Source organism: Tenrec ecaudatus, chromosome 9 (assembly GCF_050624435.1).
Source record: "Tenrec ecaudatus isolate mTenEca1 chromosome 9, mTenEca1.hap1, whole genome shotgun sequence".
Lineage (NCBI taxonomy): Eukaryota > Metazoa > Chordata > Mammalia > Afrosoricida > Tenrecidae > Tenrec > Tenrec ecaudatus.
In genome coordinates this window covers 149,354,759-149,382,308 of record NC_134538.1, presented here as the reverse complement: position 1 = coordinate 149,382,308, position 27,550 = coordinate 149,354,759, and the positions used below count along the sequence as shown (strand labels likewise).

The 27,550-nt window shown below is 47.4% G+C and overlaps 1 protein-coding gene across 2 annotated transcripts; it reads left to right on the top strand.

Annotated features, from left to right (window-relative positions):
- Positions 1-1,453: 1,453 nt before the first annotated feature.
- Positions 1,454-26,548, top strand: TMEM209 (transmembrane protein 209). Of its 2 annotated transcripts, none has more exons than XM_075558664.1 (15): positions 1,454-1,569; positions 2,306-2,442; positions 2,575-2,633; positions 3,370-3,501; positions 5,201-5,442; positions 7,336-7,540; positions 11,942-12,117; positions 12,771-12,842; positions 14,991-15,087; positions 15,337-15,462; positions 18,506-18,603; positions 19,266-19,380; positions 21,457-21,554; positions 22,393-22,466; positions 25,355-26,548. In XM_075558664.1, exons 1-15 carry the CDS (start codon positions 1,567-1,569, stop codon positions 25,407-25,409), a joined length of 1,689 nt encoding a protein of 562 aa, XP_075414779.1. In that variant the 5' UTR covers positions 1,454-1,566; the 3' UTR covers positions 25,410-26,548. The 2 variants fall into 2 exon arrangements, with proteins under 2 accessions (XP_075414779.1, XP_075414778.1); XM_075558663.1 differs by having other exon boundaries at positions 5,111-5,442.
- Positions 26,549-27,550: the final 1,002 nt, after the last annotated feature.

Genomic DNA, 27,550 nt, shown 5'->3' with positions numbered 1-27,550 from the left:
TGCTACCCTGCACCCTGACTGGCTCATCTCCTCCCAAGACCCTTCTGTAAGGGGGTCCAGTTGCCTACAGAAGGGCTTTGGGTCTCCACTCTGCCCTCACCCTCATTTACAATGATATGATTTTTTGTTCTTTGATGCCTGTTACCTGATCCCTTCAATACCTCGTGGTCACACAGGCTGGTGTGCTTCTTCCGTGTGGGCTTTGTTACTTCTGAGCTAGATGGCTGCTTGTTTCCCTTCAAGTCTTTAAGACCCCAGATACTATATCTTTTGATAGTCAGGCACCATTGGTTTTCTTCACCATTTGATAATATACCTGCTTTGTCTTCAGCGATTGTATCACGAAGGTGTGCATCATGGAATGCGAATTTAATAGAACAAATGTTCTTGCATTAAGTAAGTACTTCAGTGGAGGTCCAATTTCCATCTGCAGGATGTATTTTTGTTGTTACAAATTGAACCTAATTAAAGAATAGTGATGAATCACAAAAATATATAATTATATATTTTGAAATATTTATTTTGAATTTCAAATCAATGAAATTTTGTCTGAAGCATGGTATAGCATGGGTAACAGTCTTCATGCGGGGTACTTGTATGTGGGTGTATCTGCATGTGGGCCCTCTGGCCTGAAGGCAGCTAGAGGATCAGTGTCTCAGTTCCTAAGACCATGGGAAATATGTGTTTTCTGATGGTCTTAAGCGACCCCTACGAAAGGGTCTTTCAACCCCCCAAAGAGGTCGCGACCCATAGGTTGAGAACTGCTGCACTATACCCTCATTTAAGAATATATTTAAGCATTTACGTTGTGTCAGAATAGTTTATTTCTTTCATTAACCTGGTTGTAAGAAACGTTTGATTATTGCTGATGCCTCGACAAACACGACCACCCACTCACACAATTAACCACCCTACATAATAAAATCGGGGGGAAATAATGCTCTAAACCCAAAAACACACGGCGTCTCTGTAGGTTTTCACGCCGGAGGAAAAGACTTTGAAGTCAGACTGGGAGTGGAAAAGACCGGGAAGGAGATACCCCGGGCTGTGGAATTGCATAGAGTATGTTTTCCTTTGTACGTGTTATATTCCGTAAATAAAGGGGTAAAAAGAGTTGTGGCCTGGTGAAAAAGAGGGGGAAAAGTACATTTTCCCACGGACTTTTAAAGTCTTCATCAATTTATACTTAGGGGGCTTCGAGCGGTGAGTGGAAATTGTACATTATCATGGAATTTCACTTTCCACAAATTGCTAGAGCCTCACCTCCATCCGTCACGCTCAGTCTCTCGGAGTCGGTACTTTATAAGTTAGTACTTTTGACCGCCGGTGGAAACGTCACGTCCAACTTCCCGCCCCAGAGGCTGAGCCGCGGCACACGCCCCGGGGCCGTTTCCTTGGTAACGCTCCGAGTCTCCGAGTCCCCGCCCACTTCCCGCTTCTCGCGAGAGGAGGAGACTCGCTCCTTCCGGTAACTGCAAGCCGGCACGCCTGCCGCTGGCCCGAGCCCTGCGCTCTGCGCATGTGCGGCTGGGAGCGGCTCTAGCCCGTGGCTTCCCGCCGAACACGATGGTGCGTTTTCGGGGTCACTGTAGTGCTTCTGGGGCGCGGAGTCCCCGCGGGCTGTGCGAGCGCCCTCAGCCCCGGGAGAAAGTAGCCTGGCGTCCCGCCCGCCACCCGTAGTGGAAGGGGGCCGGGGGCGTGGTGCGACGCTTCCGTTTGCGCCGGGACGGCGGGGAGGCCCGGCCGTGGGCGGGCAGCGTGGACGCGGCGCTGATGGCGGGAAGTGGCCGGCCCTGAAATTGGGCGCAAGTTGGGCACGCGTCGTCCGCAGGAGCTGTGGCCTGCTGGAAACTGAGGGAAAATAAATATCAATGTGGCCCCAAGCCGTACGCTGACCCTGCCCGCCCCCCACAGTTCGAGGCCCTCACACCACGCCCCACGTGGGCGACCCCCGTTTTATCCGCCGCTCGGGGCGGAGGGCCCCGATGAACACTGTTCGCCGAACTAACATAGGGGCTCATTGCAAACGTCCCAATCCCGAGGTGACAAAGTGGGATGAGCTATTTATTGGAAGTATTAGTGTTCTCTGAAGGAATCTGTTGATGACCCGATGGTGCGGCGAAGGCATAAATTAGGGGTGCCTTTTCCTATATGACTCTGTAACCGGCCTTCGTAAGATGTCTTAGAGCCGAGGAGTATGCTATTAGTTTTTTTAAAGTTGCCCGTATAAAGGACGCACACGTTTGACGGTTTAGACGGGGGAGTTTGTGGTTAATAAATTCCTGAACTTTTTGCCTTGAAATAGATGCAAGGAGAGCCAAACCCTAGTGCTTCCCTGATTGACAGAACCATCAAGATGAGAAAAGAAACAGAGGCCAGGAAAGTGGTGTTAGCCTGGGGACTCCTGAACGTGTCTGTGGCTGGAATGATCTACACGGAAATGTAAGTTCATTAACCAACAGCCAAAGATGACCGTTTAAGAAGTCCGTGTTTGATGCCGTGAGTTTGTTTTTTTGTGTGTCTTTTGTGACTTGGTTTTTGTTTTTTCATAATAAAATTCTCTCATGTTTTCAGGACCGGGAAGTTGCTGAGTTCATATTATAACGTGACTTATTGGCCCCTCTGGTATATTGGTAAGTGATCTGCTTTCACCGTATGTGGGCTCACAATGAAAAACAAGTTTAATTCAGGACAGTATTCATGTCTTCATTCAACAAATATCGGTGTTCCAAAGATTGGGCCTATCGCAGGAAGGGAACAAGAAGATAAAACCATGCCTCGTGGACGGAACATTGTCCTAGAACAGTGGTTTTCACCCTTCCTAATGCTGCCACCCTTTCATACAGTTCCTCATGTTGTGGTGACCCTCGATCATAAAATTATTTTCGTTGCTACTTCATAATTGTAAATTTTTGGGGGGGGGGGAAACAAACTAATTTTGCTACTGTTATGAATCACAATGTAAATATCTGATAAACAGTCAAACTCACTGCTGTTGAGTGGAGGCCAACTCACTGCAACCCTTCAGGACAGGGTAGAACTGCCCCAGGGATCTCTGGACTGTCACTCTGTGGGAGTAGAAAGTCTTGGCTTTCTCCTGCAGAGCAGCTGTTGGCTTCGAACTGCTGATCTTGCTGATTGCAGACTGTTGTGTGACCACTTTGTCACCAGGGCAGGGTCTAGTGAATGCTGTGCACTTACTCGACAGGCATTAAACCAGAACGGTTTGGAGGACTTAGGAGTGGTTTTAAAGATGTTGGTTGGTATTCATTTGCTAGCAGACGTGTGAGGTTTTGAGTGTTCTCCCCTCCCCCAACCCACCCCCGAAAATGTCACTTTAAACAAATAAAACTAATTGTTCTCTTTCAGAGTTTGCCTTTGCATCTCTCTTCAGCCTGAATGCCTTGTTTGATTTTTGGAGATATTTCAGATACACAGTAGCACCAACCAGTCTGGTTGTTAGCCCCGGACAGCAATCACTTCTAGGGTTGGAAACAGCTGGTAGGTGTTTTATAACTCTTCAAAAGGGGGGGAAAGGTTGGTAGTAAATCTTTCTCAGTTTATTTGTCCTTTTTCAGAGACTCAGAACTGGGAGGACCTTCTAAAAGGCCCATCCAGCTCAAATCTATTAAGCAGATCTGCAATAAGTTGTCTGAAAGCCAAAGATTATTTTTCATATTTGTGTAAGTGGACTAGGATGAACATTCATTCCCTTCATAAGAGCCTGTCCCATCGTTTAATTACACAGAAAGGCTCACGCTGAATTGCAGCCAGTTCCTCCTTGTTCTGAACTCTGGGAATAGAAAAATCTAATTTGTGTTTTTTGATTAATAATACTCTATCTTTTTTTCTCCCCCAAAGATTTGGAAGAGTTTTATTCTAGCCTTAAGAAACTTAGAAATGAATAAAAACAAAAGTAATACATAATTGTGATATGCATAACCCATTCTGCATAGCAATTAGTCAGGCATTGTAAATGGTAGATATCAATGGCAGTAATTAGCATTACTCTTACACACTCGGGTTCACATTGTATAGTTTTTCAAAGTACTTTCTCCATATAAACTGGCATCATTTCCCACCATGCTTCCACATGTTACACACACACTGTACCTCTGCACATCGAGTGTCCATCCTCATAACAGTTGACACAATAACTAGAATAAGGGTTTATCGGGAGGGGTGCGGGGGTGTCATGGGGGCTAGTAATCAAGGAGTACAAGAGGGAAGAAGATGTTGTGGAACTGATTGTGGTAGAGACTACAAGGCTGCTCGGTATGACTGGACTATTGAACGGTATGATGTTTGGATGATGTCTTAATACGATAGTTTGAACAAAAGAAATGAAACCACCCCCAATATATATATTTTTAATATCCTATATCTACGACCTCAGTAGCTAAAAGTCCCTGTGTCTCTCTGACAACTCTTGGCGATAGCAAAACCTCCTGGGCTTTACGTTGGTGTGCTTGTGCTTAACTGGGGTCATCTTGGGGAGTGCGTTTAGTTGTTTCTCTTGTCATTCTGACATTGAGATCACAACACTGGTGCATTTGTAATATGAACTCCCTCTGCGAGGAACTCCCTCTGCGAGGAGGTCAGTGTAAGGAATGGGCAAAGAACAGGCAGAAATAGAAAAGATTGCGTGACTGATGTGTCTAGGGATTTTGGCAGAGTAAAGGCAAGTGAGTTATGCTCAGTTAGAAAGTAGAAAAGGCTAAGTAGGAAGAAATTAGGGGAGAAAATGTAGGGGTGTTGTTGTTGGGTTTTTCCCTGTCTTTTGTTGATAGCTCGTACAAATGTCATAATATTCCATAATTCAAATGGATCCAGCATGCTTGTACAATTGCTCCCACAATCCGCTTCAAAACAGTCTTTTTCTTCTTGAACTTTTCAATATCAGTTCCTCCTCCTCCCCCAGGAACCCTTGCTATCATTGTTAAATATTGTTGTCATTATTATTCTATTATATGTGTGTATCTTTTTAGCTGTATCTTACCCCATCCAATATATCCACCTACAGTTATGTTACTCACTCCCCTGGAGTGGGGTTATACAGTCACCACTGAATACTCTGTAATTTTTTTTTTCTTTTTTCACCCCCCTACAGTCCTACTCTGTAATTTTAACAGCCAGCTCTCCTCATTGCTTTGCATTTTCCTGAAGAACCTGACTCCGTTCCTTTGTTTCGCACTCCTAGTGGTACAGACGACCCCTCCACACAATCTGGCAGCAGCGCAGATCCCTCCCTCACCGCCGTCACCTTCAATTCAGGGGCAGAGTGTCTTGAGTTACAGCCCCTCCCGCTCGCCCAGCTCCAGCCCCAAGTTCCCCACCGGCTGCATGACTGGATGCAGCCCTCAGGTGCAAGGTCTGTCCTCAGGCAGCAGCGGGCCCTACAGCCCCGGAGTGACCTACTCACCCATCAGTGGTTACAATAAGGTAATAAATAACTCCTTTCTCTTTTGTGAGTTTAGAATTGGCAGGTGCCTTGCAAACTGCCCAGTGGTGTTCATCTGACGTCTCATTTTATAGATGAGGAAATTGAGGGGCTGGGGTACTGGAAAGCTCTTCACCCCACATGTTAAAATGAACAAGAGAAAGGTAGAACATGAGCTGAGTTGACCATCTAGATCAGCAGTTCTCAACCTTCCTCATGTCGCGACCCTTTCATACAGTTCCTCATGTTGTGGTGACCCTCCCAACCATGACATTATTTTCATTGGTACTTCATCACTGTCATTTAGCTACTGTTGTGAATTGGGTGACTCCTGTGAAAGGGTCATTCAACACCCCCCCAAGGGGTCTCGACCCCCAGGTTGAGAACCACTGATCTAGATTGTTCAGCAGGGTCTTGGAGATGCCCGTGGTCCTTCATTTCCCTGCTCACGTTTCTCTCTTCCTCTGCTCCTTTGCTTGACTGTGTCAAGCTGTGCTGCTTTCTAGCATGGGGGACTGCTTTCTAAGCTTCAAACGGGGTCACCGTGTAGGTTGACTCCTGAGTCTGGCCCACCCCTATCTGTGGGGTGAGTAGACACTTTCACCCCGACTCCCACAGTAGTGTGCACTTCTGTTCTGACTGGTCATCGAGGAGCATGAGCAGATTGGCATCGTGACTCCTGCCAGGAGCCTGTGGTTCTTAAGAGGGACCTTCATGGGAAGGGTGGTCACCTTTGCGAAGGTTCTCACTCGTGTGTTGGACAGACGTCTCTCTGGCTACTTGCTAACAGAGGAACGTCTGCCACTAGAACCGGCGTCCTGTCTGCCCTTTTGCCCTTGCCTATAATACTTCCACAGCCCTTGCCTCCCAATAGTGAGAGCGAGTGCAAAGTTCTCTAGATTCTTCCCAAATGGGATTTAATATCGGGTCACCTCTAGCCTGAGGTTTCCCTCCACGGGTAAGGAGGAGGATAGCTCTGCAGTGTTTTCATTCGGAGAAAAGGAGTATGTGTGGAAAATGCACAGAACCTGTCACCTAGTCATTTCCTTTTGAGCAGTCAGCCCTAAAGGAAATCATCAGGAAATCATGCTTCGATTAACCTACAGGGGTGGTCGTTATAACGTTATTTACAGGAGCCTCCCCCTGCCCCCGAGATTTAGTGTCCAGAAGTGATGGTATATTCGTGCAGAAAACACTGTACAGCCAGGAAGGAGTGTTTACATGGGTGTTTTGTTTTTAAATAGGAAACTCCTTACTTAATGATGTAAGTCCTTTTAAAAGGACTTAAAGCTAAGCAGAATTTTCTTGATTTTTGTGAAAGCAAAACTAAACTGGGAGAGCTGTGTGTGTTTTAAAGATCTGAAAAATCCCTGAGTTGTCTGTAAGGATTATATCTTCAAGGACCAGGGTGAAAGCTGGTTCCTTATTTCCTTTATATAGTTGTTCTTTTTTAAATATACTTGGCTGAGGCCGACGAATATATAAATGTGCTTTACACGATTGATGTATGTATGGATTGTAATAAGCATTGTACGAGCCCCCAGTAAAATGGTGTGTGTGTGTGTGTGTGTGCGCGCGCATATACTTGGCGTTGTTGTTGTAGGCAGAGAAACAAAGCTCCTTGTCTGCGCCTGGAGAGAAGGGCGCAGCGTGTTCTTGCGTGCGTTGGTTGGTAGCGTGATTGACCTCGTGGGCCCCGTGACCTGGCCCTCCCCTCGCCCCTCACTCGCCACCCCCTGGTCTCCCGCAGTCTTCAGTGTCCCTCTGTTCACCTGTTGCATGAGTGGGATGGCGCGTTGGTCCTGCTGTGACCGTCTGCTCTCAGCACGGGGCTTATGGCTCATTGATTCACGTCCTCGCATGTATCACAGGCCTGGTTCTGTTCTCGTGTGTAGTTGGCAGGCTACAGCCCGTCGCCCGGGTCACCTCCATACCCCGCCACCGTTGGACCGGTGGAGAACAGTGGGCTGCGAGCTCGTTACCGCTCATCACCCACCGTCTACAACTCGCCGACGGACAAAACCGACTACATGACCGACCTCCGGATGCTGGGCAGTTTCCTGAGGAGTGAAGAAGAGAAGCGGCACAGAGTGAAACTGGGTAACGTGGTTGTCCTCCTGTCTCTTCGCCCTGGTCCACGGTGCTGCTGTTATTGCAGAGTTCGCAGGTTGTGCTTTCCATCCCTTTGATACCTGCATGTGCATTTTGTTCATTTTTTTATTGTAGATGTGCTTTCCCTAACAGACCTTTGGGAAGCTTTGAGGAGAAATTCATTTGATTTCAGTTGGGGTGTAAGATAAATTGTAGGCACTTTGAATTGAGTCCACCAAATGTAAGGTGTGAACTGGAAAGAAGCCATCAGATTGCAAACTTTTTCCAATCACAGCTTCTCCTTAAACGCCGTGGCTCTGAAATGCCGTGTTTGGAGCGGTAGACCAGTGGTGGCCACCTCCGTTGGGAGACTGGGTGGGCACGCGCCAGAGAGCTTGAATCTACCTCAGAAGTGCAGCGGGCTTGCCGAGCGTGGTCCTATTTGTCACTTAGTAATTCCTCCAGGGCTGCGTTTGCCTTGGGAAGCAGTGTCTGCCCAATCTTAAATCTGTGTGGGTGGATTTGATTATTAGGAACCAAATTAGGTTATTGAGCCGCGTAATGATTTTCCCCTCGGGGACAGTGTCCCCTAAGAGCAGGTTAGGTGCGAAATTGGGGCTTGTGGTGAGGAAGCCAGTTATTGGGACCGTAGCTCTTTTGTGTCGCCTGAAATCTCCAGCGACTTTTAATTGAATTTTGCCTGAAAGCGCCACGTGCGTCACAGAAACCAATCAATATTATCTTTGTGATTTTCCCTACGTGCTCCCTGCCCTCCCGCCCTTGAACATGTTGCATGTTTCGAGTCTGCCCAAAGTTCCAGGGCGTGCTAGAGAGGACAGCCCGCCTCAGCCGCTCCTTGTCTTCGTCATGTCCAGAGAGCTTCTGATTTCTGTTTTTCTCCCTTACACTGGCCCACAGTGCTCCTCTTGTTTGGAAGCTTCGCTGTGTTGCTTTTGATCTGTTGAATGAGCACTTTCAGTGCACTTGCCCATCAGGCTCCATTGCGGTACAGTGAGTCAGCTTCTTGATGGCAGGCTCCTTACCTGACTCGTGTTTATTCACCTGGTCCGTCCAGTGCTAAGACTATGTTAGAAGCTTCCACTGATCAGCTGTAATGAGATGTTGTCTTCTGTCAGACTTGCTAAATAATGAGTATAGATGACATTACATTACAGCCATATAAATTCAGACTTATTTGATCATTCTGGTGACTAATTCCTTTCATATTGACCTAAGAATCCTTTTTTTTTTTCTCTCTTAGGTTTTATGCCATAAAGTCTATTTTGCCTGACATTAACATGAGTATGCTAATTTTCTTTTGGCTAATCTATCCCTGTATATATATATTTTTTTCCATTGTAAACTAGGTAAAGGTTCACATTTCAGATCATCAGCTTTGTATTTAACACTTTAAACTACTTATCAAACCCCCCAATAATGCCCTTCTCCCCATTCCTTGGTGTCTCTTTTCCCTCTTGTTGGTCTTCTATTACATTTCAAGTTAATACTCGGCAAGAGTCTAAACCAGTGGGTGTCAACCTGTAGGTTGCTACCCCTTTGAGGGGTCAAATAACCCTTTCACAGGGGTCACCCGATTCATAACAGGATCAAAATTACTGTTATGAAGTAGCAACGAAAATAATTTTATGGTTGGTGGGGGGGGAGGTCACCACCACATGAGGAACTGCATGAAAGGGTCACAGCATTAGGAAGGAAAAAACCACTGGTCTAACCTGTTTTTTCAGCTTCCCTTGCCTCCCCCAATCCTTTCTGAGATGATATTTGGAAATTAATAGATTAATAGCTAGGTTGGGGGTGTCCTGTTACTGGATGTCGTTTTTTCTAGGTCCTCCCATCAGACACCCACAGGGATGGTTGCACACGTGCACCTGTATTTCCTTATGTGTCCATCTGGATAGATTAGAAGAGGAGTCCTGGGGGGCTGCCAAGCACAAGATCAGCAGTTCAAACCCACCAGCCCCTCTGATGAGACTCAGTGCTCCCTTGAAGATTTACTGCCTTAGAAGTCAAAGGAGCAGCTCTGCCCTTTCCTATCGGGTTGCTAGGAGACAGCATTGGCCCGATGGTGTGAGTTTGGCTTCTCTATTATAAAGCTGGGGTACGGGCTGACAGCTCCAATTCCAGTCCAGCCCCAGCCGGCTTACCCTCGCCTCCTACGTGCTCCTCAAGTGAGAAACCAGGCTCTCCAAGGCCCCCAAGTCTCCATCCATTCGTTGAACTCCGTGTGGATGGCCTCTTTAATGTGCTCTGACGCGTGCACAGCGAGTAGTAAGGTTTCCCATTTAAGTGCATTATTGAAAACCAGTCTTCACTAAACTGTTTCTTGGGTTCAGTTTTCTCTCGAAGCATGAAGATGTTTCTAAAAGTTCTTGGACAAAATGTAGTGTTCTTGGCTCTGTCCTGACCACAGCTCTAGCCTCCCTGGCTTATTCCTTAGCTCAGAAATCTTTTGTCTTGCTTTAAAACTTCTTTTCTTGACATTAGTTCGGTCTTATAAGTCAATTTTGTCAGAAGCCCTGCTTGGAAATCTTAACTTCACGTGAAGTATGACAGTTCTTTGCACAGTTGTTTCTTTTCATGCTGGCCTGAAAAATAGCTGCTCTTCACCAGTGCTCCCGGTGCCAGACAGGCTAGCCTTCAGGACTTCAGCACTGTGAATGGAAACACGGCCTCACAGCCCTTTCATGTTGCCTCATCCTTTGTGCCTGGAAGGATTGCAAGAAAACCAATTTATTTTTTAGCCACTTCTTTTAAAGCGCTGCTAAGATTGAAAAAAAAATTTTTTTTCATTTGTAATTTTCGTATGTGGGTGCGAAGTAGCAGTTGACATTTTGTGTATCAGTTAAACTCTGAAAAAAATCATTTAAGCCATTCTTAAGACTATTAAGCCATTCACAAGAATAATATGGTTCCTATTGGAAATGTGCTATTTATCAGGTACTGTGCTAGATGGCAGAGGGCAGAGTTCCTTGCCCTCTCAGGGCTTAATGTGGTCTGAGAAAACTTCGAAACCATAACTTTCAAGATGGTCTGTGGTAGGAGAGAGGCCTCTGTTGGAAGAACTTCCTAAATGTAGCCTTATAAAAATATAAAATTTCTTAAACGCCCATTTCTACATTCAAGGTGTGTGACCAGCAGAGAGAATTTTAATACAGCGTAGGGATCGGTGGGCTCTGAGGCTTCCTCTTCAGAGCACCGTGTTCCGTCTGAGGCTGCCCGCCTGTGTGGGAGCAGACGGCCTCATTCTCCCACTGAGTGTTTGGTGCATGTGAGCAGCCCACTCTGGACTTAGCAGTCAAGGCTTATCCGGGAGCACCCCCGCGATCCCTCCAAACAAGCAACCTCGCAGCCATTGAGTCTGTTCTGAATTAGAACGATCCTGTAGTCCAAGGTGGAACTGCCCCTGTGCTAATCTTCTCAGGAGAAGAAAGCCTATTTCTCCCACAGATCAGCCGATGGGTTTGAACCTCTGCCCTCGTAGTTAGCAGCCCCAAGTGCCAACAGGGCACTTTCTAGGATCACTGCAGACCAATAAGGAGCACAGTGTGGTGTGGGGACAAGGTGAGCTTGTAGCCCAGGGAGTTAATGCATTTTGCTGCTGACAACAAAGTCAGCAGTTTAAAACCACCAGCCGTTCCATGAAAGAAAGAATCCCGTAAAGAGTTACAGCCTAAGGAACTCAGAGAGGCAGTTCCGCCCTGGCCTATAGGGTCACTGTGAGTTGGCATCAACTTGATGGCAGTGTGTTTGGAGTGTATCGCGGTCAAAAGGAGCTCTCAGAAACTTTTAGCCTGTTTATCCCTGAAGAGGTTTGTCTTTGGTTTGCTTCTCTCGACTAGTTGGGTTTTTTATAGTATCCCCACTGATGTTAGGCACCTTGAAGTCGATACAGATTCAGTGGCCTCGACAGAAGAAAACCTGCCCGGTCCTTCAGCATCCTCACGGTTGTCATGTTTGAGCCCAGTCGCAGTCCGTCTCGTTGACAGTGTCGGTCACTGCCTACCAGGACAATGTCCTCTACCAGAGACGTCATATTAGTCTCACTGGGGACTTGCTTCCTTTTTTTAAGGCCACATAAAATGGAGAGTGAAAGGCATGGCAGGGGCCGGGGCCCAAAAACTACTGCTGTTTCTGTCCAAGGTTTGTGAAGGAAGCACGCTTCGTGATCAGAGGGAAAGCCAGCGGAATCTTTGGGTCACAGGTGGTTCTCTGCTCCCAGAATGTTCTCATTCCCGGTAGCACCGCGGTTGGGACAGTTAGTAGCACAGACTGACACCTCTCTGTTGTTGCTGCTGTTTGTAAAAACTGTTCAATTGGCATATAATTCACAAATCATACACCTCACAGTTGAATCATATGGACTAATACTGTTTGAATTAACCCTTTCAGGGAGCCCCGATTCTACCTCCCCTGCGACTAGCCCTACCTTCTGGAACTACAGCCGGTCTGTGGGGGACTACGCCCAGACCTTAAAGAAGTTTCAGTATCAGCTCGCCTGTCGGTCCCAGGCCCCGTGTGCTAACAAAGACGAAGCCGACCTCACCTCTAAACAAGCTGCAGAGGAGGTCAGTGGAAAAGGACAGCCTTCGGCACTGTTGATGATTTCCAGATGGCTTGGCAGGGATCTACCGCGAGAACTTCCTTTGTTCCTTCTCTTTCCCAAACCTCCACTTTTGCCGTAGAGAAGCGTGGCTTTGGCCTGCAGTCGCGAGGGAAAGGGCTCCTGCTTGCTTTCAGCACCTACTGCTGAATCAGACTGTTTCACTCTGCATGGCGCATCGCCGACTTGAGTGTCCTGCCCCACATCGGTTTTCTACATCCATTCTGCAAAAGCTGCCAAGCATCCAATTGTGATACAAACATACACATGCTCCTTGTTCTGGATGCAGCTGGATCAGAGCATTGGGCAGTCCGTAGCTTCAGCAGTTCAATGCCAGATGTAGGTTTTTCCATTTTTGTATAAAAGCAAGAAGCATGCTGTTTAAACATACCAACACAAGGAACTCGCAAAAGACATCTGTGCTGAAGAGCAACTAGATAGTAAGAAAATGATTATGTTTTAAACTGATGGATATGTATATTTACAAAAGATTTGTTTTCTGTTTTGTTTTTCCCCCAAAATTCATCAAGTATTTGGCGGGGGCGTGGGGGGGATGACTGGTCGTGGCAATGTGTTTTTCTTCACTGGGGACTTGTTTTGAACATGTGTGTTTCATAGGTTTGGGCAAGAGTGACCATGAACAGACAACTTCTTGACCACATGGATTCATGGACAGCTAAGTTTAGGAATGTAAGTTCTGACAATACGCATTGGATAAATACCATTGCCTCTTCATATGCAAACTGAACAAGATGCTGGAGGTGTTATTAGCTGGAAAAGTAGAGTCCATCATTACTAGAGCGTGAAGGGCACGTGTGTAACGCTCAACATGACGCCTCAGGGGATCCGTCCTCACAGGAATTACCATCCTCCATATTTAGTCAGTCCGTGTATTTGGGGAGAGTGTGTTTATTAGGCGTTTCTTCCCTAACGTAATCCCCAGCACAGTCAACTAACTATATGACTCTAGGGCAGCGGTTCTCAGCCTTCCAAACGCCAGAACCTTTCATGCAGCTCCTCATGTGGTGGGAACCCCAACCATAACTTTATTTCCATTGCTACTTCTTCACTAATTTTGCTACTGTTGTGAATCGGGCGACCCCTGTGAAAGGGTCATTGGACCGCCAGAGGGGTCGAGACCCACAGGTTGAGAACCGCTGCTCTACAAGGACAGCTGGTGCCTCACCACAGCTCTGGAGGCAAGAAGTGCAGGAGACGAGGGGGAGCGGGAAGGAGCCCCAGAGGAAGTGGGAAGGGTGCTACTGTGTCGGGTGGCAGCCAGGGTCATGAAACCAAACATGTAGAAACCGGACTGGAAAATTAATTTGCCCTGTGAACTTTCACCCAAGCTACGATAACAAGGAGAAAGAAAGAATGATACCTTCTCCATCTTATTTTCAAAGCCCTTTTCTGTAACACCTGCCAGGTGCCCAGACTCGTGAGAGAGAGAGAGAAACATGAAGCCCTTGGGCTCCAAAAGCATAAGGCGCTAGTCTGCCGGGTGCGGGTTCTACTGGGCTTTGTCCTCCGCTGCCGTGCACTCCAGTCACCTACGTGTCCAGCGTGTGTCCACCAGTCACTCTACTCCTTTTATGTCATGGAGAGACCAGTGAAAATGTAGTAGATGGTCCTGAACCACGAGCCTATGGAGCTTTTAAAAACTAAAAATTCATAGGTTCCACCCCACAAATACTTAAGCAGCATCTCTGGAGAAGAATCTAGACCTTGCGCTTGACCCCTTCACGAAATCTGTTGCAGCCAAAGATTGGCTGGCAGATAGGAGGCATTCAATCAGTATGGGGGAATGTGCATGCCTGTGTGCACACGCACCCAGCACAGAACATGCCAACAGAGCAGACTAGACGGTGCCCTGGAGAGCATTTCCACCTCTGGAGGCAGTGGAAAATCGCCCATGGCAGTCGTGTTAGCTGGTGTTAGGTCCCTGGGGACCTCTGAGTCAGTTCCAATGCGGAGCAACCCACTATCCAACAGAAGGAGACGCTGCCCGATCGGGGGCTCTAATGTTCAAGGCCATTGTTGCAGCCGCTGTGTCCGTCCATCTTGTAGAGGGCCTTCCTCTTGTTCACTGCCGCTCCACTTTACCACGCAGATGTCCTTTTCCAGGGACTCGCTCCCCTGGAAATCTGTCTGAAGTACTTGAGGCAAAGTCTCACCATCCTTGCTTCTACAAGCATTCTGGCTGAACTGCTCCAAGGTAGATGTGTTGTTTGTCTGGAAGTCCGTGGTGCTCGGCATGTTCTTGGACAGTGCCGTGATGCACCTGCATCCATTCTTCTGTGCTCTCCCTTGTTCATGTGCAGCTTTCACATGCACAGGGTGCGGTTGAAAACGCCCTGGCTTGGGTCCTTAGCTCAGTCATCCATAGACCAGTTGCAAATAGAATGAAGCTTTGTTTGCCCAGGGGGTTGGGAATTGGGTGAACCAATGGAGAATCTATGAATCACATTAGTGTGCACAACCAGTGGGGGCAAGACACAAGCAAAGGCATAGTAAATAATGCGCCCTAGAAGTGGACTCCAAAGATGACCTGCTTGTTCAGCTGAGCATAACGATCGTAGAAAGATGGAAGAAAAACTGTACAGCTGAAAGTTGCGCTGATGATGTAGCCCTGTCTCTTCATGAGCTTACATTCCACTGCAAATTTATCGAATGCACTCTGTGCTTCGGGCAGTTACTGTCGGCTGTCACGCTACTTGACGACTCTTGTCAATAGTTCAAGGACATGATATCAAAAATGTCCCCCAAGAGTTACCTATAAAAATTTCAATTCTTGGAGACCCCCTTTGGAGTCACATGTGACTTCTCCTTTCTCCCTAGTGGATCAATGAAACCATCCTAGTGCCACTGGTGCGCGAGATCGAGTCTGTCAGCACGCAGATGAGACGCATGGGGTGTCCGGAGCTGCAAGTCGGAGGTTGGTGGAGAGAACCCCCCCATGGGATTGGCCTTCAGTACGCCTGCCACGTCAGAAGTGGGGAAGCACAGAGAACAGTGCCCGCCCTTCAGGCACGGGGCGACCTCACCCACATTACTAACAGGACCTGCCCGGGGGAGGTGGGGAACATGCTAGTAGTGGACTGCCGTGAAGCACGCTCATAGTGGGTCCAGTGGCAGACGGGCAGAGAAGCCCTCGGGTGACCTGTGATCTGTGCGTTGTCAACAGAGGCGTCCATTACCAGCTTGAAGCAAGCGGCGCTGGTCAAAGCCCCTCTCATCCCCACACTGAACGCCATCGTGCAGTACCTGGATCTCACACCCAACCAGGAGTACTTGTTTGAAAGGATCAAAGGTAAAGGTAACCTGATCTCTTAGACAAAGGTCCCAATGAACTTTGGAAAGCACGGCCAGAGTGTGATGTTACTGTTTTGAAGGAGCTCTGTCATGATGGCTCCGTGGAGACTTGTGCCAAGCTCCTTTCGGGTGTTCTGACGCCTGTCCGCAGAAGATACAATTCCAGTGTGTTAACTGAGAGAAGGAGCCAAACAGGCTCAAGTGAAGTTTTGCTCAGTCCTCCACCAGGACTCGCATGCGCACCTCTGCTCTCTCCGCTTGATGAAGCAGCATGTATTTTGCTGCTGTTGAGAACACGCACCGAGCGGACAGTTTGTGCATGCGTCAGTCAGTGCTGGGCATCCGTTTTTGACGTTGAGCAACTCCCTCCCATCCCCCGCCTCTGAGCCACTCCTCCCCCACCCACACGTGTTTCTCTGACCTGGAATAATTCATGCTTGATGGGTTACTTCCGTAGATTTCCATTGTATTCTTATCATCTGGGAAGAAATGTGATCTTTGGAGACCTTCTTGAGAATCAGGAAATTCAGCCCTCAACCCTGCCCCACGCTTCCTTTTTGCCTCTACTTAGGGAATAATTCATACTGTCGGAATTTCTTTCCTTCCTTTTTTAAAAAAAATATGGATAAACATTGAAAAGGTTCTCATCACTAAAGCAAGTTTTATAAGTAGGATTTTGGTATTCAGGTTGATCAAATGTCCTAATAGGGAAATATTCTAGTGTTTCTCCACCCCAACCCCCAAGTTTAGAGTGGGGTTCAGAAATAAGCACTTTATGCCTTTTTTTTTTTTTTTAGTTTTTCATCCAAAGAGAATCTCAGATATCCACGAGCCTGGGCAAAACGGGATGTTCACCCAGGGCACGCATCTCCCAGTCTGTGCAGCCCTGCCCTCAGACCCCTGTCTCTGAGAGACAGGGCCTTTGGGCAGTATCGCTACAGGACGAATGCTTTCTTTATACCATCTCAGGCTTCCAGCCACCTCCTAAAATGTATAGTTACTTTTTCTTTTTGTAATTGTTTGAATCAGCGTTCATAATAGCTACACATTCAGATTGGTTGATACCTTTCAAGCCCAGGTTTCCCTTCATCTCTCACTCCCACCCCAAAGTTTGCTCAAAGAAGTGGGTCGTGTGCCCTTCATATTGACTGGTTTCCCTGTGCGGTGGTCTCACCTGATCTCTAGTCCTGAATTTCCTGGAAATGCAGATTTGAGTGTTCGCACAAGATGGCTTCACGGATAAGATGATATTTTTATCTATGAAACAAAGCTCATGCGCGCGCGCGTGTGTGTGTGTTTGTATGTCTGAGAGAGAGAGCGCACGCACGTGCAAAGCACACTGCGTGCCATCAGTCCAGTCTAACTCAGCAACCCTGTGGGACAGAGCAGGACGGCCCCAGAGCACGAGCAGGTGAGCTCCCTTCTCCACGATTTGTGGGGGGTTTAGTCTGTACAAAAAGCCCAGCCGAGTGTTAGTAACCCAGTGAGTGCTTGCCTTCCCGGTGGGACACTTCTGATGTCTTGCCGTTTTGCTGTTGTTAGCCAGCAGGCCAGTTTAGGATGCTTTGAATTCGTCAGTTGGGAGTTAACGCGTCTGTCATGCCACAGTTCAGTCCTGTCACCAGGATTCTACAGTTGCTACCACAATCCATTTCCAAACATCCCTTTTCTTCCTGGACTCCTTGACATCGTCTCCTTTTACCCCCCCCCCCCCGAAATCCTATTCTACTTGCTGTCCCTATAGGTTCATCAGACCTGGGTTTCATATACCGAAAAACAGACATAAAACCGCTCCAAGAGGGTGACCCCCAATGACATAACACACCCGAGATAGCCCTTAATATGAACAAACAAAGCAAAAATGCAGAAAAGGTTAAAAACCAGATCAGGTTTGACATGCATCAGAGGGGCTGAGCTGACAGAGTTGTAACTATTCAAGTCAGGCTTATGCCTTTGATCGTCTGTACTCATCTCTCCAATGCACTCTGACTAGTAACCAGTTTCCTCCCATCCCTCTGGTGTGGACAGGAGGAGATCAGTGGAGGCTTATTTCCTGTGTAGATCCCACAAACCACTGTCAACCACAGCCTTCTGCAAACTGGATCCTCCCACTTTAGGCTCTGATACTATTTCCTCCTTTGACTTTGGATGATATGATTTACAATCCTTGCGTGACTGAAGCTGGTGTGCTTCTTCCATGACGACTTAGTTGACCTCTCACGTACATGGCTGCTTGTTTTGAGACAGCCTTTAAGACCCCAGGCACTATTTTATTTAGTAGCTGAGCACCATCTAAATTCTTCACCACATTTTGCTCTAGCACCCATATCTTCTGTGTTCCCTTCCTGAGAGCGAGCATCAAGCAGGGCCATGAAGTAAGAACTAACTGTTCTTAGTTGGAGCTAGGAATTAGTGCAAACCCATTCCTGGATCTGTGGGTTTTCTTTGTTTTTTATCTGCCTTTGACTCCCTTTCAAAACCTTGTTAATTTATGGTAAAGGCATCTTAGCGGTCGTCCCCCTGGGGTGTCTTGCCATTTTTATCCTCTTGACATCTACATGCACATATTTAAGAATCATTCACACTAAGTTTGCTGTAATATTTGGAAGTGACAGGCATCATTACTTTCCCGCATGCATTTCCTAAACTTTAAGGCATTCTTTTGCTGACCGCATTGCGCTTGCTGCCCCTTGGAGATGATCGTGGCTCTCTCTGCAGCTGTCTGGTACTCAGCGCAGAGTCAGAGGATCAGTGCGTAGCCTGGGCTCACACTGGCCTGTTCAGCTTCTTTTCCATGTGGCATTAACTCGTTGCAGAACCCAGTCTCGCCTCTCCTCTTGGATTGTTTGGTGTGATCATTGTGTCTTGCTCTGTGTGTGTGTGTGTGTGTGTGTGTGTGTGTGTGTGTGTGTGTGTGTGTGTGTGTGTGAGAGAGAGAGAGAGAGTGTGTGTGTTGATACACTTCCCTTGGGATCCTTTGGCCTTGCTTCTGCTTTGGAAATCCAGTCTCTGTGTTTTTCACTTCACTTTTGTTGCCACAGAACTCTCTCAGGGAGGCTGCATGAGCTCCTTCAGATGGAACAGAGGTGGCGATTTCAAAGGACGCAAGTGGGATACAGACTTGCCCACCGATTCAGCTGTGAGTCCTCGGTCTCCTTTTGTTTTTCCAGTTTTCTCGCTTTTATTTTAATTGGATTTACTGAGTATGTTATTTTGGTTGGGCTTTCAATTCATTATGTGTGTGAATGATGTAATTAACAGAAAGTAGCTGTGTCCTGCTTTTCCAGGGTTGCTGTGAAAGCCAATAATGGGACTCAGCTATTAAGGGAGCCGAGGTGAGGCGGCCTTTCAACACGCACACTGGTCATTTTGTGGTTGGAGTATTTCGCCTTTTTCAGCTGACAAAGAAGCCATCCTATCAAAATAGAGACTCATTTGATGTCCTATTGATAGTCTATTTTCAGTGGAGTGGAGCGTTTGAATTAAGCTAGTCTTACCTCTTGTACTGAATTTCTATTAGATTTAAAGAGTGGAAAAGGGTTCTGAGTTGTGAATTTGTTATCCTTAGAGGAAATAAGACTCCTGACGGGAAGAATGGGGATGCTCTCGAAATTGGGTTTTTTGTACTGTTGTTATTCTGTAATTTCACCTCATAATTATTACTACTTGAGAAGCACCACTGTCTGCTTCCTTTTTAGGGAAAAGGTAAAATACAGAGTCGTTATGAATACAGATGTTGTTACAGACACCATCCAGGTTAAACATCTGTGCTGACTTTGAAAAATTGTCTCCCATCTTCAGATCATCATGCACGTGTTTTGCACCTACCTTGATTCCAGATTACCACCACATCCTAAGTACCCGGATGGAAAAACGTTTACATCCCAGCACTTTGTTCAGACGCCAAATAAACCAGGTACAAACCTCTCCTGAGAGAGTTGCGATCTGTACACGGAGTCTCTCTCGTGGGTTCGTCTTGTTGTTCAGAACTAGTACACAGCTAGACATACACCCCTGCAGCAGTTTCTGTAAGTGCAGTTCAGTGACATTGAGTTTACCAAGTTCTACCACCGTTCTCCCCGTCCTCACCCACCGGGTTATTCCTCCCTCTTGAGCATAAACTCCCTGTCCCCGAAGGTTCCTATTTCACCTCCTATCAACTTGAGTTCATGCAGGTAGTAATGCTCCAGGCAGGCCTTTTCTACGACAGTAGCTAACTTATTGGTCAGTTTCCAGTAGATTTCAGGGGATATTTTTTTGTTTTTGGTTTAAAGGTTATCTCATGGCAGTATTAAGGACTCATCTACCCACCATGACTTTGAAAGTCTATAGAATCCGTGAGACTTTGAAATTCCCTTCTACATTTCCCCCTTTTGATCAGGATTCTTCTGCAGAATCTTTGATCAAAATCTTCAGTCATGGGGTTTTGGAGTGGAGACCCAAAGCCCATCTGTAGACAATTGGACATTCCCCCACAGAAGGGTTACAAGGAAGGGACAGTTCAATCAGGGTGCGGGATAGCACCGACGAAACACGCAACATTCCGCTAGTTCCTGAATGCTTCCCCACCCCACTACCATGACCCAGTTCTACCTTACAAATATGACTAGGCCAGAATACACACATTAGTGTCACATGGAGTCCAGGACAGATAAAACCCTCAGGGACAGTGTGGAAGTAATGCTATCATGAGGGTAGGGGGAGGGTGGGGCAGCGGGATGGCCGGGCGAGGTGGTGAGGCGGAACCCATCCCGAGGTTGGATATGTAGCCAACCCCCCCAAGGGATGAATAACAGAAATGTGGGTCAGGGGAGACAGAAGTCCAGTGTAAGCACAAAATAACAATAACAACATATAATTGATCAAGGATTCACGAGGATTAGAAGGGGGGCATGTAGGGGAACAAAGAGGAGCTGATACCAAGGGCTCAAATAGAAAGAAAATATTTTGGAAACCTTGATGGCAACATGTACAAGTGTGCTTAATACAATTGAGTGACAGATTATTTTATGATTTGTAAGAACCCCTCCCCCAATAAAATGATTCATAAATTTTTAAAAAGGGAAAAAAACACAAAATTTTCAGTCATGATATCAGGCACCATTCAGTTCTTCTGGCCTCTTAACAAAGGAGGCGGGAAGCCACCTAACCATATTTCATACCTTCCTCCTATTCCTTGCTCCTCCTCTTCCCCTCTGCTTCCATGTAAATAGAGATCAGTGTTTGTGCCTTGGGGTCGCCACTTACAAGCTTCTGAGAGCCCAGGCGTATGCCCAGGTCACAGATAAGAAGCACTCCTAGGTTTGCCATCGGATGCCCAGGAAGCCACGAGCCTGCACCTCCAAACTGAGGAACCAGATCCCATGACGTGTTTGCTTGAACATTGGTAGCCTCGGGAGCTATTCTTTGTGTTAGTCTTACTGTAGATGTATCGTATTTACAATATATCTTAGAGGTGTGCAGCTTATTGACAGTAAATCTAATCATCCCTTACTCACCCTTAACGCTTAATCGATGCAACATTCCCATCGTTGCTCACTCCCGCCCGTCCCTGTCTGGAGACCCCTGGGGTACACATGCCGTTAACATGAAAGTGGGATATTTGACTTTGGGTGACAGACTGACTGCTCTCAGGAGGATGCCTTCAAGCCTCCTCCTGTACAGAAGACATCAACACGTCATCCCCCACGGACTGCAGGGTGTCCTGGTGCTCGTGCTCTCGTACATACGGTCCGTTTTGTCTCCGGTCGCCTGTTGTGGCCACGTGGGTCATCTCCGGGCTGTGGTGAGGAGCGCAGCAGGGAGCACTGGTCTGTGTCCTTCCCCGCCCTCCCGGGCACACCTCGGAGCGGCATTGCTGGGGCACGGTCTGCCCCGTTGCTCGTCTCGGGGGAAAGTGCCACCGCGTGTTGGCAGCGACTGTGCCGGGTCACGTTCCCACCAGCAGTGGGTGAGGGTGGCCCCTCTCTTCATGTGGGTCTTTTCTTTGCAGATGTCACCAATGAGAATGTCTTCTGCATTTACCAGAGCGCTGTCAACCCTCCCCACTATGAGCTCATCCACCAGCGGCATGTCTACAACCTCCCGAAGGTACTTCTCTAGGGGAAGTTCTCTACTGGCTCTGGCTTTGTTTTTAATCTTTTCACTAGATTCACTCGTTTCTGGAATCAGCCAACTTTTTACATTGAAAATGTTGTGCCATGAATATTCCTTTTTCTTTAAACTACAGAAGTCATATAAAGTCTAAAGAAACATGAGAAATTACTCAGCCCATTGCTCAGGCAGCCACTGTGAACATTTTGGTGGATTACTTGTTGATAAATTGCATTTTGGTCTTCCTCTGCGTTTTTTTCTGTGTTGTTCAAACTGTGCAGTTTACGTAGTGTTAATATCCTGCCTTTAAAAATTAACTTTACAACCTAATTTTCCATGCCATTAAAAGTCTTCGTAAAAATACTTTTTAATGACCATTTAAAAAAAGCTTCACCATAAGATGATAGCATCATTTATTCAACCATTCCCCTACTGCTGGGCACTTTGGATGGTCCTGATTTGTTGCTATTCAGAGTGCTGCTGAATATTCATCTTTATGCATAAATCAAAGTGCATGTTCTGTAGCTTGAAGTTCCAAAAGTAGAATTAGAATTCTAGGTCACAGAATGTTTTCCAAGGTTTGAAAGTGTGAGGGAGTGAATGAGTGTTCCAATTATTTGTGTAACAGTTCCCGGATGATTCCTATTGGTGATCATTATGAGAGTCTGTGTGCTCTTTCTTCCATGGGCCACTCTGTCTAACTCCAGGGCAGAACAGTGAGATCTGATTAGCCAGGGCTCTGCGTTAGTAGGCTGTGAATTAGCAGCTCTGTGTGCACATACCAGGTTGGCCAGTTGGTTGGTTTGATCCTACTGTCTGTCGGTCTGTCTTGCAGGGCAGAAATAACATGCTGCACACCCTGTTGATGTTCCTCTACGTCATAAAGACCAAGGAGTCGGGGATGCTCGGGTAGGTCTCTGTGCCGGTGCTTCATTTCTGGATGCAGTTTCTTCCTGGGTCAGGCTGGCACAGAAGGCGGCCCTGGGTGCTGACAAGGTTTGTGGTCTGCTTGGTGAGAGACACAGTGTGTAGACCAGCGCCGCCCATGGAGCTCTGGTCCTGAACCAGGCCACTAGCCCTTCAGAGCCGCTGGGAGGAACCCCCAGCTGCCCCGTAGGCAGAAGATGGGACTTTCCCCTCCCCCAAGGGACCGTCTCAGAGACTCTCAGGACACTTGTACCCTGTCCTGTGCCGTTGCTGTGAGTCAGGATTGACTCCAGTTAACTAGCACAAATAACTCCACCGTTTAAAATAATTGTACCTGACTTTTTAAATTAGTAGGGAGTATCTAGTGGAAAAATCGCCATGACTGATAGGACATCCACTTGTTGGGAACAGCCCTGCTCCGGGGAGAGCAGCGTTGCCGCCCTCACAGAGTAGCTGCAAAACCGGAAGGAGAAAGGGACCGGACTACAAACAAAGACACGTGTGTCCGCTCTTCTTGTGATGTGAGAAGAAATGGAACTGGAAATTCACTTTTAGGACACATATAAACCAGCACGGTTCTTGTAGTGAATCATTCGACTGAACAGCCTTATCGCCTTCAAAGTATTCTCCATTACACTTAGGACTGCAATTCCATTCGTGAGAATATTTTTCAAGCGCATCTTTGAATGGCTGACAGCACCTCCCTTGATTTCTCGTCACCTCTTCCACAGACTTTCATGTCCCTCTTCACTCTCGGAAACAAAAAGGAGTTACAAGGAGTGAGGTCAAGTGTGTGGGCCAAGAGAGGCAGGCTGGGTTTTGGGCCCAAAACTGGAACACTGATGGCTGTATGAGCAGGCTCATTGTTGTGGTGGCAAAACCAGTCCCCCCAAAATCAGGCCTTTTTTGCCATGCATTGTTACACAATTTTCTCAGAATCTCTGAATAGAAAGCTTGATGAACAGTCTGACCTGGTGGAATGGCCTCCAAATACACTACGAGTTGGCATTTCCGGCCACGAGGGAAGTGGAGGACGTCCAGAATGAGGTTTGTCGTCAGTCGACATTTCACCTTTTGAAGCAAGAAAAGCCCTCATGCACTTGGGTTCCCCCATAGCGCGGTCCTTGTCAGCTGTGTGTAGCATCTTCCCAGAGCAGGAAGCAAAATTTCACAGGCGCATGCTGTTCTGTTAAATGGGCATCACAAAAAATGAATGTTCAAGCGAAACTGCTTTTATGAAAACATTCCCTGTGACCAGAGGGAACCTTCCCATGGGAAGCCACTGGGTGCACTAAGAGCAAGTTGCTCGATGCTCGCACACTTCCCCCAGCAGATATAGAAATGTATCATTACCAAAAATCCACTTTAAGTATCAACACATTTAAAGCAACAGATTACTAGACACTGAAAATTCCCCTGTGGCCACTCAGAGCTCTCCCTCAAAGGACAAATGGTATCAGGATAGGTGGTTTCCGGAGAAGGAGTTGGGGTTGGGTTTTTGTTTTAGTTTTTGCTTTTTAGACAAAAATGACCCACAGTGTATTACTCAGCAACCTGCGTTTTAATTCTCTGGTGTAGCGTAAACATTTTCCCATGTCAATACACACAGATATTTTTTCCCCTAGAATTTCTAGGACTGTTTATAAATGCAGGCATGGATAGATAAGAAGATGGAATCTCGTGTGCATACATAGTCCTCTAACTTTTATCAGTGTTTCTCAGGAGCAGTTTTGAAGCAAAAATTGATTTAGGAACGTTTTACAATGAGCTGCTAATCTTTCAAAGTTTTTCATGAACGGTTTCTCTCCCTCTAGATCCACATGGCTATTTCAGTGCACAAGTCACTTTTTATGTGAGCCTGAAGCTCGTGTCCTGCCCCTTACACAATTTGCCCAGGTCTGGGAAGGAAGAGACTTCAAAAGTGCTCGAGGGAGGGGCTCATGTCTCTTCAGAGGCCGGAAAGAGTTGATACCGTTTTTTAAGAGCTTCTGTCCCCCGAAGGAGCGATTCCTTTAGACTAGTAAACTCATAACATGTTGTGGGTGTTTGGGGTCTTTTAACCCGGGCCCGGGTCAGCTGGCATTGTTGGCCATTTTAATGTGACTGATTAATTTTTTAATATATTCTGAAACAATCAAATGGCTCTAAACCACTAGCCTATCATAGAAAGGAAAGCGCTGGTTCAAATAGAGTTTACTGGGAACCCAGCCCACAAAGCAGCAGATTGCTCCAGTTGCGGGGTGAGAGCAAGCCAGGCATTGATGCCGGCACTGCAGTGAGCTGATCTCGCTTCCAGCCGGGCCACAAAACACAGAACTGACAGCAGAGTGAAGTGCTCGCATCAGCACAGACCCTGTAAATAGGGCTCAAGGACCCACTGAAACAGGCGTGAGAGAGAGGAGAAGGCAGTGGAATAGGGTGTCGTCTGAGATACAGTAATGTGCAAGGGAGTCGATGGCCGCACCTCTGGTAAGCAGGGACTGTCTAGCTCAAGTCTGCCAGCTGAATCTCACAGGGCCCCACCGCTCAATGGCTGCCACGTACATCTAATTTATACTTTCATCTTGCTTCTGGCTCGAATTGTTGGCACTTGATTATCTGCTACACTAGTCCTAGAAGTCCACTGAAAAGTGTACATTTTCAACCCTTCGTGAATCTGTGTCCTGGGTTTGGGTTTTACACACAGTGTCAGTGAGTGAGACCTGTGACTAGGATTCCCTCCTGAAACCTGTGTCACACGTCACTGCAGAACAAATACGCACTGAATGCCTCTAAGCTCGCATGTGATTGTTGGGAAAATCCTTAATACTTGATACTCATTGCCACTAAAACTCTTTCCCCTCCCACCCCCACCCCCCCTCTTTCTGTAGGAGAGTTAATCTTGGCCTGTCCGGTGTGAATGTCCTCTGGATTTTTGGCGAGTAGCGGGTCATTTCCTTCCAAATACTGGAGTTTTTCTGCAGAAGTTGAACCTCAGCATCTCAGTCCATCACTGCTCCTTCTGAACTAGGTAGATGTGAATATGTGACAAACTCTTTAAATGGAAAATTAGCTACTTTGAAACTTCCTTCTGCCTCACCAAGGAAGCCTTCCTTCAATTTCATATCACGTTTCAGATCTTTCAGCTGCCTACAAAGCCAAGGCCTTTACGATCGTCCTTCCTGAGTTAAATCGTTCTCAGAACCCCTGAATGACATCTTCACCACCCAGAGACAAACGTGTTTTCCCGTCAGATTACAGAATGTAAATACTCAAAGAAACAAGCTGATCGCGTGTGTAATATTTGGATCTCTGTGTTTTCCCAGCCGTCTGAAAGTCAGCCGCGGGCTCGTGCAAAGGATTGAGATTAACCCCCGAGGAATGAATTTTAAGATCTGGCTTAAAGGAAGTTTGACAGTGTTGGCATTAGTGGAGTAAGTGTAGCTGGTAGGCTGAAAGGAAGCCTTTAGTAAAGGGTCCGAGAGGAACCAGTCACTGCTTTAGATTCAAACAGTGCCAGCTCCATCTTCAGTAATGTTGTGTAAGAATATAGTGATGCTATCTGAAACATTCAATTGTAGTCAAAAGGGCCATGGTGAGACGTTAGTCACGTGTGTGCATTTTGCTCCACTCCCCATCCTTTCTCGCTGTGTCGAAGGCTAACTGCAGTGTGTTTATCTATTTTTGATGAATGTCCTATTCGCGGCCTGCTCCCCTCACCTTATGGAGACCCGGAAACGCAAACAGCACTGTCTTCTGAGCACCTCTCTGTCAGTCTGCACGTCTGTGCACCGTTTTGCATCACTTGGAAAGCCTGTCTTTCAGAGAGTTGTTCCTGTTCTTTGATAAGGCGGGTGGCCCAAAGAAAGCAAGGTGCTGCCACTCCCTGCCTCGTCCCTGGTTGCGATGCATGCTACAGAAGCGTGTGAAGGCTTTGGAAGGAAGCATCAGCTCACCAGCAGAAAGTAAGAGCTTGTTAAACCCCGAAGTGTCCGCCGTGACGCGCTCAAGAACGGTCGCTGTGCTGTCAGGCTGTACTGCCGCATCGCCTTTTTAAAGCAATAAAGAAAGGAGTTTTAACAGTACACCGGTTTTTGTCTTTTTCAGAGGACTTGTGGTCACTGTCGGTGTGATGCTTCCAAGCTAGAGTACTCCGTTATTTACCTGGCTATCCCCAAACTACCACACCTGGAGAAGCTACTTGTGAGCATACTAGGGGCACAGAGCAGGGGAAGAGACAGTTTTACAGGGGCGTGTGCCAGCCCACGGGTGCGTCAATCAGCAAGTAGCTTTTAGAAGCAGCAGCTTTGGGAACCGGCTGTGTGTGCACCTTGGGAAGTGGATGCGCCGCTGGGTCTGGAAGCTGTGGGTCCTTCTGTGCGAATGACATTGTACCTACTCGAGCCATGTGTGATTTATAGGGTAATTGTCACTACGTGCGTCATCCTGATGGGATCAGACGTACTGACCTTCCAGACGGTTCCCTCAGCATCGTGTTCTCTGTCCGTCATGAATGCCGGCCTCCACTGGAGCCAGGTTATCTTGGGAGCATGCTCCAGTGTTTCCAGGTTCTCAGGCAGGGCTATACATTGAATTGGCAGTTTCACCTGTGGCTTCCTTGCCGCTGAGGAAGACTACCTTCGTGGTGACATCCCCCAAGGAAGGTGGCCCTTGTGAAGTGCCCCAGAAGCCCCTTTAGGTGGGGACATCCCTTGGGGGCCGCACTTGCCTTCGGGGTCCACCAGCTTCCTCTGTTCCCCCTGCCCATCCCCCGTGTTGGACCCAGGGCTTCTCTCCCAAGACCTGGACCCACTTCCCCTGCAGCTCCTGCAGGCCCCGGCAGAAAGGGCATTCACATCTGCCAAGCAGCCCCTCCACCCACGTCCCTGCCCCTGTTCATTGTCCTCCTGGTGCCCGTGCTCCGCTCTGCTGTCCTCGTGGAGTCCTTGAGCTCCCCGGGTCCCCAATCCAATCAGGCAGCAAACCTCATCCATTCTTCCTTAACAATGTCTCCCGCAGCTGCCCTGCGCCAGGCCTGCCGGGCTGCGCTCATTTACTCCCTTATCAGCTCACACAGGACGACTGGC

Coding starts and splice junctions, on each gene's coding strand:
- TMEM209 (XM_075558663.1), top strand. Junction 2,634..3,369: donor TTGGCCCCTCTGGTATATTG/GTAAGTGATCTG, acceptor GTTCTCTTTCAG/AGTTTGCCTTTGCATCTCTC. Junction 12,843..14,990: donor GGACAGCTAAGTTTAGGAAT/GTAAGTTCTGAC, acceptor CTTTCTCCCTAG/TGGATCAATGAAACCATCCT.